Below are 16,090 nucleotides of genomic sequence, written 5' to 3'. Positions count from 1 at the left end.
CCATTCATTTGCTCCCATGTGCTCTGATCAGACATGCCCCTGTCCCCTAGCTGCAGCTTCAGTGCTGTTCTCTAAAGTTAATTCTTCTGGGGGGAGGGTATATAGTATAAAATTTTTTAATCAGTAGGGAGCACTGAGTACTTTTAAAAATAAGTTTGGCAACCTGTGGTTTGGACAGGGCTTTTTCTTGCTTCATCATCTGTACTTTGGAGAGCACTCCTTCAATTTAGTAGATCTTATATCACACAGGCTTAATGGAAGGGCTCTTTCCTGAAACAAAGAAGGTCTGATTAATTCTGGGAGCCAAAGCTTCAAGTGTCTCTCAGGATACCCAATGCAGACAGAATGAATGAACTCTGCAAATGGACTTCCCTGGTTTAAGTTTGATGCCCTGCATCTTTTTTTTTTTTTCCACCCCCACAATCAACCATACATGGTCAAAAGGGCTGCATTTGTCTTGGGATCTGTAGCTCAGATGGCAGGAAGGGACACGAAAGGAAAGGCTAAATGAAATGGTAAACAGGGAGCAAGTGGGAACCATATTGTTACATTGTGGGGATTACATGCAGTGTCACAAAAGACTGTGTATGAATTGATGAGTTACAAACCAATTAGCTCTGTAAATTTTAACCCAAATCACAATTTAAGATTAAAATAAAAAGAGAAAATTTAACTCTTTGAAGTTTGTCTCTTAACTCTCAAGAGGCAGCCCCTTGCGTCCATTTTTAGTGTCTCTTCTAGAACAATCACATGCACTGTGATGTATTTACAGATATGTGTGTACTAGCTGCCTTTGTAGGAACTCCGTGGCCTTCATTTTTAGTTTCACTTGACATTATATATTGGGGAGGTCATCTCATATTATTACCTATTTATATAGCTCTTTTCCCTCAGATAATAGAAATGTAAATTATAGTACATTTGTAGAATATAGTTAAAATAAGTTGCTTGTCTAGCAGGATTAAATTTATATATTTTAAACATTCTCATTTTTCATTTTGTCAGGATGATTTTTATGGTTTCATTTCTTTAACTTTTGATAATATGCAAAGTGAAACCAAGTCCTATGAAGTAACATACATGTGCTTAAACTTGAAAAGACACATGAGGATGATCAAACACCTAATTATACCTAATTCAGCAGAGGGATGACCTTGTGCGGTGTGAGGGAGGGAAAGAATAGCATAAGCAGGAGGGCCTTACCCCACCTTTCCTGTAGCTCGAGGATGTGTACATCGAGGACAGTGGTTCTCAACCCTCCTCATGCCGCTGGCCCTTTCATACAGTTCCTCATGTTGTGACCCACCAAACACAAAATTATTTTCGTTGCTACTTCATCACTGTCATTTTGCTACTGTTGTGAATCGGGCAACCCCTGTGAAAGGGTCGTTCGACCCCCAAAGGGGTCACTGTCCACAGGTTGGGGACTGCTGATCTAGGAACTGAATGACTGGCTGCAGTATCCTCAGTGACTTCCAATTCTGTCTTAACAAGGTTTACCTGACCCTTTCCACAGGCAGTACCTCCTTCTCCTCTATGTTTTTATCTTTGTATTGCCTTCATCATCCGCCCTACCTGACTAGAATGTCAACTCCCAGAGGTTATTTGATGCCTATTTTCTCATTTAAAATTCCCTATAAATATTACCTTTACAAGAGAAAAAACTTCATTCATGTAAGACGTTTAATATGAACTTGGAAAAACATTTCAAACTACCAACAACATTCGGCATAAATTCTTCCATATTATATATCTCTTTTCATACTTGCATATTCCTTTGATTGACCAGTTCTCCCAATCCTCCTGCTTGTATTGTCCACAGCTCCCGACCCACAGGCAAAGGGGTTGAAGGACTTGCAAGAGTTGGATCCCGAGCGGCCCTTTCTTTTGCCTTTGCCTTCTTACGCAGAGCCTGGAGGTCAGGTAACTTGAGTTCCCAGCGTGGTCCTGTTTCTTTAATGCATCAGGAAACTGTGAGCTCTTCTCAGTTTTGTAGCCCCCACCCCTCACTCTGCTTACCCCCCACCCCCCCAAATAATTCTGAACTAAGAGAAACTTCAGGGTCATTTTGACCTTTTAGTCTGTGCCCCTTTAATAGTGTATGCACAAACACCCATCCCTAAGTAAATCAGCACAGTGGTGGGGCCTTCGGTGCTGACTCACTTCCTAGAAGAATACGAGTTAGTACTACACATGTAAGAGCCATGCAATAAAGAGTTGAGTTTGGAGCACTTTTATTAAGTTTCAGCCCTTGGAGTGAGACATGGAGAGGAAAAAACGAGGAAGTGAAAAATGTGACAGTGGTGTGTCTCCTGTTGAGGTGTGGGCAGCACTCTTAGTAGTGTGGGGTGGCTGGGTCTGCTTGTTCATGCTGCTGAGCGGTGCTTGGTCTCTGCGTTGTATTTGCCCAGGAGAGGACGCGGACCTCTGCAGTGAGCTGTTGCAGGAGTCCCTGGACGCCCTGAGAGCGCTCCCGGAGGCCTCTCTCTTTGATGAGAGCACAGTGTCCTCTGTGTGGCTCGAGGTCGTGGAAAGAGCGACTAGATTCCTCCGCTCCGTCGTGACAGGGTAGGTTCTTGTCAAGCCAGGAAATGTGGAGGGTTTTCTGATTTGTGTTTGAAGCACATCCTCATTTCGAAGATTCCATGTCTTGGTGGTTAGCTTTTTAAAGCAATTTAATATAACATTCTGATTTGACCCAGAAAGCCATCATATTGAATGGGATGGAAAAACAAAGATACTTTCTATAATTTTTTTCAGAAACTTTCTGATTTCGTCAATGAATCATTTAAAACATGTTTGCGTACTTACTGTGTGCCCGCTGATAGAAATGAAAATGTCACCGTTCTGATATATATTTAAAGCAAAATGTATACTCCTACCTTGAATGGTGCTCGTTTTTTCTTTATTTTTAAATGACTGGAGGTCATTGTGGCTTCTTCCACAACTGGTGGTCTTTGTGCTAGCTTCTCTGAGGACCTTTTCTGGGAAGGCTAATTAAAGCAGAGGTGTAAGGCCGATAAATAGGTTTATAAATGAATTTGAAAAATTCAGCTAGAATGGCGATATTAGGAGATTATTCCTCTTTTATATGAGGTCAGTAATGAAAAATGTTAATTTTATTCTTTGATCAGAGACAAAAATAAGCACAGATAATTTTATCTATAGATTTTCAGGTACTTTGAGAAATTGGTTTTTCTTCAATGCTAGAGGGTCCTGTTGGTACTCTAAAAACCTTATACTTTATAGAAACTAGAAAAAATATTTAAATATTTTTCTAATTATGTCTTGACTAAGATATGAATTATTTTATGCTTTTGTAACTTGGAGCATATCTTAAGTAAATTACATCTTTGTGAACTAGTATCATTTAACACATTTGTTTACAAATGTGTATTTTTAAGTCTGAGTAATTTTGAGTAGCAAGTTTCAGAAACTTGTTTCTAAATATTAAAAGTGATTATATTTTCTGTGCAAAAGAGAATATATATAACTTAATATTTAAGTTCTATTTTAAGCATGATGTCTTTCTCTGATGCTGCTTGGTCCTGCATCTACTCCTGTTTCAGGGATGTCCATGGAGCGCCTGGCACCAAAGGACCAGGGAGCATCCCCCTACAGGACCAACACTTGGCTCTCGCCATCCTCTTGGAGCTGGCTGTGCAGAGGGGCACTCTGAGGTAAGAATCCCACAGTACCCCAGTGCTTTACAGAGGTGCCGCTGTGTCCATAGAGCTATGATATTGGACGAACTTGCATTTAATTATCAGTGACTATAGCAGATGCATGGTGGTCTCTATTTAAAAGGCCCACTCTTTCTTTTAATACCAGGTACAATTATATTTTCTTCACTTCCTTTTTTTATGCCTAGAGGTAAGGTATTTTAGAACTTGTTCTTTTGTCCTTACAGTTTTCTAAAATAATTTTATTCTGTTTGTTTAAGGTATTAGAAATTTCTTATAGAAAGATCTTTTTGAACTTCCTATTAGACACTTTGGTACATTTTGTGTTTTTGGTAATATATTTTTGATAAACAACAAGCTGAATTCTTGGACTTGGTATCTTGGTTCTGTGTCAGTGATTTTTATTATCAGTATTGTTTCCATGGCATTATTTTAGTTTCCTTTAAATCTTGTGTATCTCCTTGATCTTGTGCAGCTGTTTGCTTTTATTTTTGATGGACTTTGACAAAATGTTAATCTGTTTTTACTAGAGCATATGTTTTCTCTTTTAGCCAAATGTTATCAGCCATCATGTTGTTGCTTCAGTTGTGGGAGAGCGGGGCCCAGGAAGCTGACAATGAGAGGTCTGCACAGGGCACCAGTGCCCCCTTGCTGCCCTTGCTGCAGCGGTTCCAGGGCATCCTCGGCAGTAAGGACGTCTTGCATCCAGAGGCTGATGTTCATGTAAGCATTCTAGGGTGTTCTAGATCCAAGTGGCATGCTTCAATTTAAAAAGTAAGGAGAATTCTGTAAAATAGAGCAGGGTCCATGTTGTGGCAGTGATTGTCTCTTGGTGTGTCTGTACATGGTCAAGTAAGACAGGTATGGCAGGCTGGTATAGTTCTACCAGTGTTATAGAACATTCCATGAGCAGATAAGGGGTGGTCAGAGCCACGGGGCTCTGCATTTTTGTTCTTGGGTGGTATGTGTTTTGTAGGAGGAATTTATGTTTTGACATATATAACCACTAGTAGATCTATAGAGTCCTGTCTGCTGAATGTTGACTGTGTATTTCTTGCTTCTGCAGTTGAGCAGCATAGCTCTCACATGCATGGCTTTTATAGCTTGGGTGATTCTCGGTGTAGTGCACATTGGATATGGTGATGGTGAGGTTTGGATACTGTGGAAGATGTAAATGGCGTGCTCAGTTCCATGAAGGAATTGTTAGTAGAGGAATAAAGATTGGTGTGTATTTCAAGTGAAAAAAGATGAGGATCATCCGCCCTGGACTCCCTGTGTTTCCAGTTCCTATCTGTACCAGTGTACAGCCTCTGGTCCAGCCAGACTTGCAAGGTCGAATTCAAGTCATGGTAGTGGGAGGACCAGTCGTGTGAGTGGCGATACTGGGAGGGTAGGGGGAGAGTGGGTAGGAAAGAGGGAACCGATTACAAGGAACTATATGTGACCTCCTCCCTGGGGGACGGACAACAGAAAAGTGGATGAAGGGAGACGCCGGACAGGGCAAGATATGACAAAATACCAATTTATAAACTATCAAGGGCTCATAAGGGAGGGGGGAGCGGGGAGGGAGGGGAAAAATGAGGACCTAATGCCCAGGGTGGGGTGGGGTGGGGGGGCTTAATTGCTTAATTGGAGAGGAAATATTTTGAGAATGATGAGGGCAATTAATGTACAAATGCGCTTTACACAATTGATGTGTGTATGGATTGTGATAAGTTGTATGAGCCCCTAATAAAATGAATAAAAAAAAAAGATGTGGTTCAAGTACCTCATCATTCATAGTTGTAGCAAAAAGGTAGCACAGGGTGGTCATGCATTGAGTTGGGAGAAGGGCTATTAGCACACTGAGGTTCAGTAATTGTGGTAAGGCGCAAGAGTGATCTAACGTGAAATGTTACTGTCACTGTTTCATTTTGAGAGTACGCATAGGGAACCAGTTTGGTCTTCAGCCCCATTTCCCAATCATGTTGTGGGTGGGGAAGACCTCGCATAGGTGAGCACCAGCAGTACCTATTAGCACAGAATCAAGTCTGAAGCACACACTTTGAATATGGATTAGAAAAGAATGTTTAAAGTGGCTGCTAAGAAAGGCTACACTACTCATTCATTGTCTGGCCCTGTTGCAGGAGAGGCTGCCCAGTCTGCAGCTGCCCTAGCAGACCCAAAAGCCACTTTAGCACAATCTCACATGTGGCTTCAATCCCTAAGACTGCTTCATTTTGCAAGCAGATGTTTCACTGTTCTGTGACTACTGGTCCCACACGGTCTGCACAGTTGTTAGGCTTGAGCCCATGTTGCAGACACTGTCGTTTCATCTTGTCGAAGGGCTTCCTCTGTTTTTCCTGACATTCTATTTTACCAAGCGTGATGTCCCTTTTCCAGGGACTAATCCCTCCTTATTATATGTACAAAGTACATGAGACAAAGTCTTGTACATTCTGGTATTCAGTTATTTAGGTCTTTTTTCTGGAAAGATGTAGCCTTTCTATCATAATTTTTCAGCCTAATTTATCATTTTGGAAAATTGAACTGTGAATTAATTTGCAAATCACATTAGATTTTCTCAAGAGTAGGCGTCTCTAAGTTAAAATGGGTTTTGCCTTTAGTTTTCAGGGTCAAGTTGGGGTGCTGTTTGTTTCATTTCAAGACTTATTTACAATGATCCTGGGAGGACGCAGGATGGTTTGGGCTGTGGAGTCTGTTCCTAGCATTCATCTAAGGTGTATAAATGGACTGTATAAATTTATAGCCAGCATTTGTCATTTAATAGCTAAAAGGAACATTTAATTACTAATCTTTTATTCCACTGGTTTATGAACTTTTTGAAAGTGTCTCCCCCCTCCCCACCCCATTTAAAGAGTGGTTACAGGCTAGTAGTTTTCCTTTAATGCTTTTCTCATTTCCTAAGATGTTTGCCTTTATTACCCAGCTCTTATCCGGCCCTCTGAGCCCCAATGAGAGTTTCCTGAGGTACCTTACCCTACCACAAGATAACGAGCTGGCCATTGACTTAAGACAGACGGCAGTCGTCGTCACAGCCCACCTGGACCGCCTGGCAACGCCCTGTATGCCTCCTTTGTGTAGTTCTCCAACATCTCACAAGGTATTTACTGTGGTAGTCTTTTCTATATGGTTTGTAATTAGAAGTTCACAAGAATCTCATTCTGAACTTGGATGATTCTTGCTTTCTGTGCTACAATGGGTTGGAGCTGACCTATACATACTTTTTAAAAATTACGCATGGTTGTCAGACTGAGTAACTGCTCTGCAACTTGGGCACATTGGAGCTACCCTGCTTTCCAGTGTGTGGATTTTTTTTTTCAGTGTACATTGGAGATCTTACTGTATCAGTAGAGGGAGCGTCTCTATTCCCCCCATCCCCAGTAGTTTAGTAGTCTTTATGTGGCTTTCTCATAAGTTTTGTTTTTAATTAATCTATTGCTGGACACAAAGGTTGTTACCAGTGTTTTGCCACTGAAGTTGTGTTACAATACAATGACTAATCTAGTATATACACATGCTCCCCTCTGTGTGCGTACATGTGCATGTGCGTGTGTGCACGCAGATAGTGAAGTTCATAGCAAAGTGGGTGGGCAATGTATTGAATGAATTTGATGAAAATTGTCAAGTTATCCGGTACAGCTGCCCCCATTAGTAACATCCATAGGGGGAACACTTCTCTCTCCAGCTCCTCACATCATGGGAGCTTACTTAGGCTTCTGCAGTTTTGCCTTTCATGGTAAACCTGGTTCAGTGTGTGTGTGTTTCACATGTTGAATATCCACATGGACTACTTTATATTGGCTCTATTAAAATGAAGTGCTGTGGAAAAAGAACCTAGCCAGTCTCTTTGTCTACATGCGAATTGGGCCCTTCGTTTTAATTCAGAATGTTATGAGTTATTTTGTTGGATTGAATCACAGCTCCATTCTTGTCTTGCTTTGTTACCACCATATAATATTTTATTGTTATTATTAGAATGAATTAATTTTTGGCTCAGAAAATATTTTTCATGCTGCTGTAAAGAAAGTACTTATTATCTTACAGGGATCATTGCAAGAGGTCATTGGTTGGGGATTAATAGGATGGAAATACTATGCCAATGTGATCGGTCCTATTCAGTGTGATGGCCTGGCCAGTCTGGGGGTCACACAGATTGCCTGTGCAGAGAAGCGCTTCCTCATCTTGTCTCGGAGTGGCCGTGTGTACACGCAGGCCTACAACAGTGACACACTGGTAGGTGTTTTCACCTGAGCTTACCGATCTCTACGGGGGACAGACATTCCTTCCCTCAAAATTGGCAAGGCCGTACAAGGCCGTACGGGGTCAGGTTTATTAAAATGAGCCTTAACAATGGAAGAGATCTATGCTGCTTTTATAACTTCTGTACTAATTGTTTTCCTTTTTTTTTTAACTCTTCTAGGCCCCACAGCTGGTCCAGGGTCTTGCCTCTAGAAACATTGTAAAAATTGCTGCACATTCTGATGGTCACCATTACCTGGCCTTGGCAGCCACTGGAGAGGTGTACTCCTGGGGCTGTGGGGATGGGGGACGACTAGGTCATGGAGACACTGTGTATGTATGGTGTAATTACTTTAACTGGCATGATTGTTTGTTTTGTACCTAAAATAGAGTGGCAAGATAAAAATGTTCTGTGACTACCACCATTAAGCCATTGAGCATTTCCATCGCATCTAAAGTTTCATTTAATTCTTTTTCAGTCAATCTCTTCTCTCCATTCATACCCCCGACAATCACTGATATGTTGTCACTATAATTTTGCCTTTTCCAGAATCTAAAATAAATGGAATCTAAAATCATACAGTATAATACATTTTGTTTCTGGTGGCTCAGTTAGTACAGTGCTTTTGAGAGTCAGCCATGTTGTGTGTGTCTGTAGTTCCCTCTTTTTTTAACCGAGTAGTGTTCCATTATGTAGCTGTACCACTATTATTCCCGAGTTTCCCAAAGGACTATTGTGACAGAGTTGTTATGAACTTTGGTGTACGTGTTAACAGTTATTTTGAAATCCTGCATTAGATACCTGTTTAACCAAGTTTTTTTCTTGAATATGTGTGGTTTTTGAATGCTATATTATCTTGTTCATAAGACAGTTTAAAGTAAAAATGTAGGCACTGATACTTTATTTCTGATAGTAAAATTTCTTTGTCATCAACCATAGAAATGCCTTAGAAGGCCATTCACAGGGGCCCTTTTTTTCTCTCCACAGGCCGCTGGAGGAGCCAAAGGTGATCTCGGCTTTTTCTGGGAAGCAGGCTGGGAAGCACGTGGTACACATTGCTTGTGGAAGCACGTACAGCGCAGCTATCACTGCTGAGGGAGAGCTCTACACGTGGGGCCGGGGAAACTATGGCCGACTAGGCCACGGTATGTTTGCTCTGTGAGGATGGGGTGTGTGCTGGGAAATTATTTCTTATGAGGGTCTTGTAGTAATAACAGTCCTCTCTGTCTGAAGGCTCCAGCGAGGACGAAGTCATTCCAGTGCTTGTAGCTGGGCTGAAAGGACTGAAAGTTATTGATGTGGCATGTGGAAGTGGGGATGCTCAGACCCTGGCTGTGACTGAGAATGGTACGTAGGACACAAGCTTCCCTGGGCCGGCTCTTGATGTCTTGATGATGTCAAATGAAATGTTGTAGGACAGTGATCTCTCAAGATGTCATCCCGCTGAAGAGGTCATTAACCTTTAAGTGGGGGTGAGCACTAGTGTCTTTTGTGAAATGGCTTCTTGAAGAAGTACTGTGCTTTAAGTGTGCCTCCAGCCAGAGAGCTAGTTAGTGGTTACCACCCTGCCTATTTTAACATTTTCCCACCAAAAATAAAACTTAAAATAGAATGCTTGACATTCTTTGGTTATTTTTACATTTCCTATGTTCAGATGCCTTGATATCCTGTAGTATATCCTGCAAAGTTCTGGATATTATATAGTATGCTGTGTCGTTTGCTTGTTTTAAGTTTTGTTTTTGTGTTTGGTTCATTATTGAGATTGTACTGAGTTTCCTGAGGATATGTTTATCAGATTTGTGATTAGAATCCCATTGAAGAAAAAAATTATATTTTTGAATATTATAGAGTTTTGACCTTTGACACTGTGCGAGTCTGCCCTCAGCATCATGGGGTTCTCTCTCTGGGCATATTGGTAGGGGACTCTGTACTCAGAATCAAGGGTCGAATATTGATCATCATTTTGTGTGTGAGTGTGTCCTCTTGCATTTGGGATATGTAAGTGTGGTCAGGGTGGGTCAATCATAATTGTGGGCGGTGCTCTTTGGTATTGTGATGGAGGGAGTTTGTTGGCGTTTTAGGGATGTATGGTGGTGTGGTGGGTTTTCTTCTATTCACCATCATCGCGGGACATATCCATCCCCATTGGGAAAGTCTGTCCTCAGCACTGTAGGGACCAATTTTCAGCATTACGGGTGTCAGTTTAACACCATTGTGGTTGTGTTGATGTTGGCATCCTTAGGGGTCAGTCACCAACATTGTGGGAACCTTTATTAGCAATGTGGGGTCTGGTGTCTGTGTGTAGGCATTGTGGGATCAACATAAAGAGGTTCTTCTCTTCACAGTCAAGTAAAAAGAAAATGTTTTGAAAATGGTGATGACAACATATGTATTAATGTACTTGACACAATAGATGTTGTGAAAAGAATCGTAAGAGCCCTCAATAAAATGATTTTAAAAAAAACTTTAAAGGAATTCAAAGATAGAAACAAACAAAGAATGGAGACCATGCAGTCTCACATGATTGTTTCTTTGACGTATGTGTTAAGGGGAAGTGCACCTGTCTAAAGTATTGTTGTTTCAGACTAATAGTACCATGTTGTGGTGGTTGCTAGTGGGTTCTGACCCATGGTGCCTCTATGTACAACAGGAAGAAACTACATCGTCCTGTGCCATTCGCACAGTTACTGCTGTGTGCCAGACCATTGCTCCAGTCGCTGTCAGTCCGTCTCCTTGAGGGCCTTCCTTTTATTACTGCCTCTCTACTGTGCGAACATGATGTCTTTTGCCAGAGACTAGTTTCTCTTAATAATATGTCCAAATTAAGTAAGATGAAGTCTTGCCATCATCTTTGTTTCTAAGGAGCATTCTGGCTCATTTCTTCCAAGACAGGTGTCTGTGTCTTTTTAGCAGTCCATGATACTTTCAACATGCTTCTCCAGCACCACAATTCAAGTGCAGTTTTTCTGCCTTCCTTTTTCAGTGTCCAATTTTCACATGCATATGAGGCAATGGAAAATACCATGGCTTGGGTCACCTGCACCTTAGTCCTCAAAGTAACATCCTTACATTTCAAGCTCTAAAGAAGTAGCAGCAGATTTACCGAATGCAAAGCAGCTTTTGATCTCTTGATTGCTGCTTCCCTGAGCATTGTTATGGATCCCAGTACGGCCAGATTTTTGACAACTTCAACCTTTTCTCCGCCCATCATATTCACTATTGGTCCAGTTTTGAGGATTTTGGTCTTTTTTACATTGAGTTTTAATCCATACTGAAGGCTCCAATCCTTGATCTTCATAAGCAAGTGCTTTAAGTCCTCCTCACTTTTTGGCAGGCAAGGTTGTGTCATCTGCATATTGATGACATTCTTCTCACACAGATTTAATTAGTACAAGGGGGTGCCCCCCAAAACTGATGCTCATTTGTTTTTTTGATGTGAGGGGGATAGTCCAATTGGAGTTTGTCCCACCAGGTCAGACTTTTAATCAAGCTTTCTATTTAGAGGTTCTTAAAAGATTGTGTAACAGTGTGACAAAAAGGGCTTGGTTTGTGGCAGAGAGGGGACTTGTTTTTCCACTGCGACAATGCACCTGCTTATGCAGCCATCTCAGTGTGCCAGTTTTTGGCAAAAAAGCAGCATGCTTTTCTTGCCCCATGCACCTTGCTCACCTGACCTCGCTCCATGCAATATTTTTTTGTTTACTTTAATGAAGAGGGACCTGAAAGGATAGGGATTTGACGATGTAGAAGTTGGGGGCGGAGGGTGGGAGTGGGTAGGAAGCCACTAAAATGAGGGAGGTACTTTCAGCCCCATCCAAACAGATGCATTTGAAAATGTTTTCAAGAATGGTATTGCAGTTTTGACAAATGTATTATATGTAATGGATAGTTTTGAAGGTGATAAGGTTGTTTTGTAAAAAAAAATTAAATACATAGCTTTGGGGGAGGCATGGATTCCATTTTTTTGAGTTTTTTTTGGGTACCCTCTCGTATGGTGAGGATACAATACTGCCACATACCTGTTTTTAAACCATGCAGTATTCCCTCATTCTGGTATATACAACTGTCTCTTGTTCCGTACAAGTTGCTCAGGAGCACAATGAAATTTTCTGGAATTCCCAATTTTCTCAAACTATTCATTGTTTATTATGATCCCTACAGTCAAATGCATTGGAGTAGTCAATAAAACACAGGTAAACATCTTTCTGGTATTCTTTGCTTTCAGCCAAGATCTATCTGACATCAGCAATGATATCCCTTGTTCCACGTCTTCTGAATACGGCCTTAACCTCTGGCAGTTCCCTGTCAGTGTATTGCTGTAATTGTTGGATGATCTTCAGCAAAATTCTACTTGCCTGGAATATCAATGATGTAGTTCTATAGTTTGAGCATTCTCTTGGGTCACTATTCTTTGGAATTTGTACAAATATGCATCTGTTCAAGCCAATTGCCAAATAGCTGTCTTCCAAATTACCTGTCATAGAAGAGTAAGTCCTTCCAGTGCTTCATAAGCTTATTGAAACATTTCAATTGTTTTCCTGTCAATTCCTGGAGCCTTGCTTTTTGCTAATACTTTCAGTGTAGCATTTTCATTTCTCTTTGTTCCCTTTTTTGAGGGGTGGGGTAACTTCTTCCTTCAGCACCATTGGTTCTGGCTCTTATGCTACCTCCTGAAATGGTAGAATCTCAACTAGTTCTTTTTGGCGCAATCAGTCCGTATTCTTTCCAACTTTTTTTGATGCTTCCTGAACCATGCAATAATTTGCCCATAGAATCTTTCAGTGTTGCAACCTGAGGCTTGAATTTTTTCTTCAGTTCCTTCAGTTTAAATTATACTGAGTTTGTTCTTCCTGTTTGGTTTCTAATGCCAGGTCTTTCTGTATGTGTATATATATATATATCTTTTTTTTCACATTTCATTATAATATTTTACTTTGCCTACTCTACCTGCCCTTTGGAATTTTCTGTTCAGCTCTTTGATTTCATTTCTTCTATTTGCTTTAGCTACCGTACGATTAAGAGCAAGTTTCACAGTCTCTTCTGCCATCCGCTTTACTCGTTTCTCTCCTATCTCTGTAGTGACCTTTTGCTTTCTTGAATGATGTTCTTGTGCTCCAACAGCTGATCATATCTTCTCTCATTAGGTGTTTTATGTGTCCAGTCTGTTCTTGAGATCTTTCCGCATTCAGGTGAGAGAGATTTAAGGACATATTTTCACTCTGTTGGACTTGTTTTCATTGTCTTCAGCTTCCACCTCAACTTACATATGAGCACTTGATGGTCTATTCCACAGCCAGCACCTGTCCTGGTTTTAGCTGCTAATAAGAAACTTCTCCATCTTCTCTTCTCACAGATGTAATTATTTTAATTTCTGTGCATTCAATCTGGAGATACACATATTGTAGTTGCTTTTTGTGTTGTTGAAAAATGTGATTTGCTTGCTTTGAACAAGTCATTGGTCTTGAAAACTTCTGTCATTTGATCTCCAGCTTCATTTTTTTATTCACCAAAACCATATTTTCTAACAACTGTTACTCTTTGTTTCCAAATTTGGCATTCCAATCTTCAGTAATTCTCAGTACACCTTGATTGCATGTTTGAACAGTTTCCAACTGAAGTCTTTGATAGATTTCTTCATCACTAGCTTTTATGGTTGGTGCATGCATTTAAATTGGATCCTACAAGGTGGGTAGATATAATCCTACCACAGATTGCACTATACTTGAAGATTAGTTTTGCAGTGCCCTTTTTCGACAGTGCCGTTCCCCTTGCTTTTGTCATTCCTGGCATAGTAGAAGATAGGGTTTTCTGATTGGAAATCACCAGTACCAGTCCATTTCAGCTTACCTATGACTATGATATTGATCTTTTTGTTCCATTTCATTTTTCACTACTTCCAGTTTTCCTAGATTCATGCTGCACGCATTCTGAGTTCTGATCATTAGCAGATTTTTGCAGGTATTTCTCCGTAACTAGCGGAGTGCCGCATCAGCAGATGCAGAGCCTGAAGGCTCCATTGTCACAGGCTTTCCCTGCTCACAGCCTCAAGGTTGACTGCACCCAGAGAACACAGCTCCTCCTTAATCACATTTTGAGTGTCTTTAGACCCGAGGGGCCCATATCCTGGTATTATCTCTGGTAATGTTCCACCTCCATTCATTAGGTCTTCCGTTTCTAACAATGTTTTGATGCTTTACACATAAGGTTTTCACCAGCCACTACTTCCTCCAAAGCAGGCAACCAATTCCTTATTCATTTTCTTTTCTTAGTCTGAAAGATCTTCTGAAACCTGTTCACTTTGAGTGACCCTGCTGACATTGGAAGTACTAGTGGTGTAGCTTACAGCATCACAGCCTCACACAAGCTATCACACTATGACAAACTGATGGACAAGTGATGTTAGAATTGTACTTATGGAGACCTCCACCTGTGTGTCTGACCCAGGGGCTCCTGGAATATATTGGTGAAAGTTGGGAACATGCTAACCAGGCTATGCAGTGAATAGCTGGTGTCTTAACTGAGTTAAAGCTAGTAGTACACTTTCTCTGATCTTTCTGTTTAGGTCTACAGAGTTGAACATTGGGAGCGCTGCTTTCTTTAAGTGTGCTTCTTCTAGAGTTTGCCATTTACTTTAACAATATATTTTTGCAAATGGTGTTGTGCTGCAATGCAGCCGTGTCACCTTGTTTATGTGTTGCCTCTGGCTGCATTTGCACAATTGCAGTTGGAACAGAGACTGTGTGCCTCATAAAGCCAAAATTTTTGCCATCTCATTTTTGGCGTGGTGGTTACATACTTCTGAAATGAGCTGCTAACCAGCAGCTCGGAATCTCCAGCAGCTCAGGGGGTGAAAGATGCGGACTTCTATTCCTGTAAAGAGAGTGGAAGCAACTCTGTGGCAGTGGATTTGGTTTTGGTTTTGTCTTTTAGGAAAAGTTTGCTGATCCATGGTGCAGGTTATTTAAAATGCAATGGGGACTTAGTCACTTTTGAAGCAATTTCACAGTTTTTGCTTATAGTTAATTTATCTCTTTTTTTTCTTCGTGAAGCAACTTAGTTATTGCATTTTTAGAAAGTATTCAATTTAGTTTTCAGATTAAACAAACATACACACATACTTCTTTTTGCAATGGAATTTCATTGTTAAAGTAATAATTTAAATGTCTGGAACATGCGTTTGCAAATTGGGAAGTCTTTCCTTGCAAAGTGCCAATTACATAAATAGACTAACATTATCCACTGCTAACACCATATTTTGTGGTGGGTAACATACTCTACACCACATTAGCTTTTTGAAATCTTAGCTTTCCTTCCCTGTCCAGCTGTCCTTATCAGTTGTCTCATTCTTAGCTATGTATGACTAGGTTAACAGGTACCAGCTGCAAACACTAGAGTTGACACAATTCCTTGTCCAGCCCCACTGGTGCCTTTAGGTTCATTGAGCCACTGGCATGACCCACAGAATTCACCAAAGAATCACGGCCGCACTGGCAACTTTTATATCACAGAGAATGATAGAAGTAGGAAAAAATGCTTCAGGCAAGGTCAAGCAGAGGTCCCTGAATGTAGTCTCTACATCTCAATGGGATATACGTACCCTGCCAAGAACAGGTGTTCACTGTCACCAGCCAGGCAACTCTTCAATCAGGATATGCCCTGTGACATCTCTGTGGAGAGAAACACCCTTGTCAGTGCTGCTCTTCTACAGTTCATTTTTCTCTTGGTCAAGACAGCTCCTTTCAGCTCTTCTCTCTGCTTAACTCGACCAGTGTGGCTCTCTGCTTTGCTTTCTCCCTCCACTATAATAATATTTAACTGTTAGAAGGGTTTCATCACAGAGCTTTCCTGTCCAAAGGACTTGCCTTCCTGCTGACTCTCATTGATTTGGAAGCCCCATCTGAGCCTCTGTGTCAAGGCTTTGTATAAGTCAGTTTTTACTTTTTGTCTATTTTTGTCTATTTTACTTTTTGTCAATTACTGGCTGAGACCAGGCAAAAGTCATGTTTCTTGCCTGTAACTGCGGGGGGGAGGGTTTGGAGGGGAGTAGCATGCTTAGAGAGATTATATTTTTAAAAATGACCTAAAGTGGATCAGTTATCAGGCTCAAAGAACAAAAAACCATATCATTGTGTGCTCACCTTCCCGATACAATTGCTGAAGACAA

The 16,090-nt window shown here is 40.9% G+C and overlaps 1 protein-coding gene across 1 annotated transcript in view; it reads left to right on the top strand.

Moving 5' to 3' along the window:
• HERC2 (HECT and RLD domain containing E3 ubiquitin protein ligase 2) overlaps window positions 1–16,090 on the top strand; it is a 283,798-nt gene that overhangs the window by 46,312 nt on the left and 221,396 nt on the right. Inside the window, exons 6-14 of the mRNA XM_004700032.2 lie at window positions 1,823–1,923; window positions 2,412–2,568; window positions 3,570–3,680; window positions 4,235–4,406; window positions 6,613–6,786; window positions 7,731–7,919; window positions 8,107–8,258; window positions 8,914–9,071; window positions 9,160–9,273. Of these exons, the coding sequence (XP_004700089.1) occupies window positions 1,823–1,923; window positions 2,412–2,568; window positions 3,570–3,680; window positions 4,235–4,406; window positions 6,613–6,786; window positions 7,731–7,919; window positions 8,107–8,258; window positions 8,914–9,071; window positions 9,160–9,273 (1,328 nt within the window). The remainder of the gene's footprint in view (window positions 1–1,822; window positions 1,924–2,411; window positions 2,569–3,569; window positions 3,681–4,234; window positions 4,407–6,612; window positions 6,787–7,730; window positions 7,920–8,106; window positions 8,259–8,913; window positions 9,072–9,159; window positions 9,274–16,090) is intronic.

This window comes from Echinops telfairi, unplaced genomic scaffold (genome assembly GCF_000313985.2).
Source record: "Echinops telfairi isolate 266 unplaced genomic scaffold, ASM31398v2 ScPeMD7_7475;HRSCAF=8513, whole genome shotgun sequence".
NCBI classification, from domain to species: domain Eukaryota; kingdom Metazoa; phylum Chordata; class Mammalia; order Afrosoricida; family Tenrecidae; genus Echinops; species Echinops telfairi.
The sequence above is the reverse complement of the archived record's forward strand: the minus strand, read 5'-3'. Positions and strand labels throughout refer to the sequence as shown.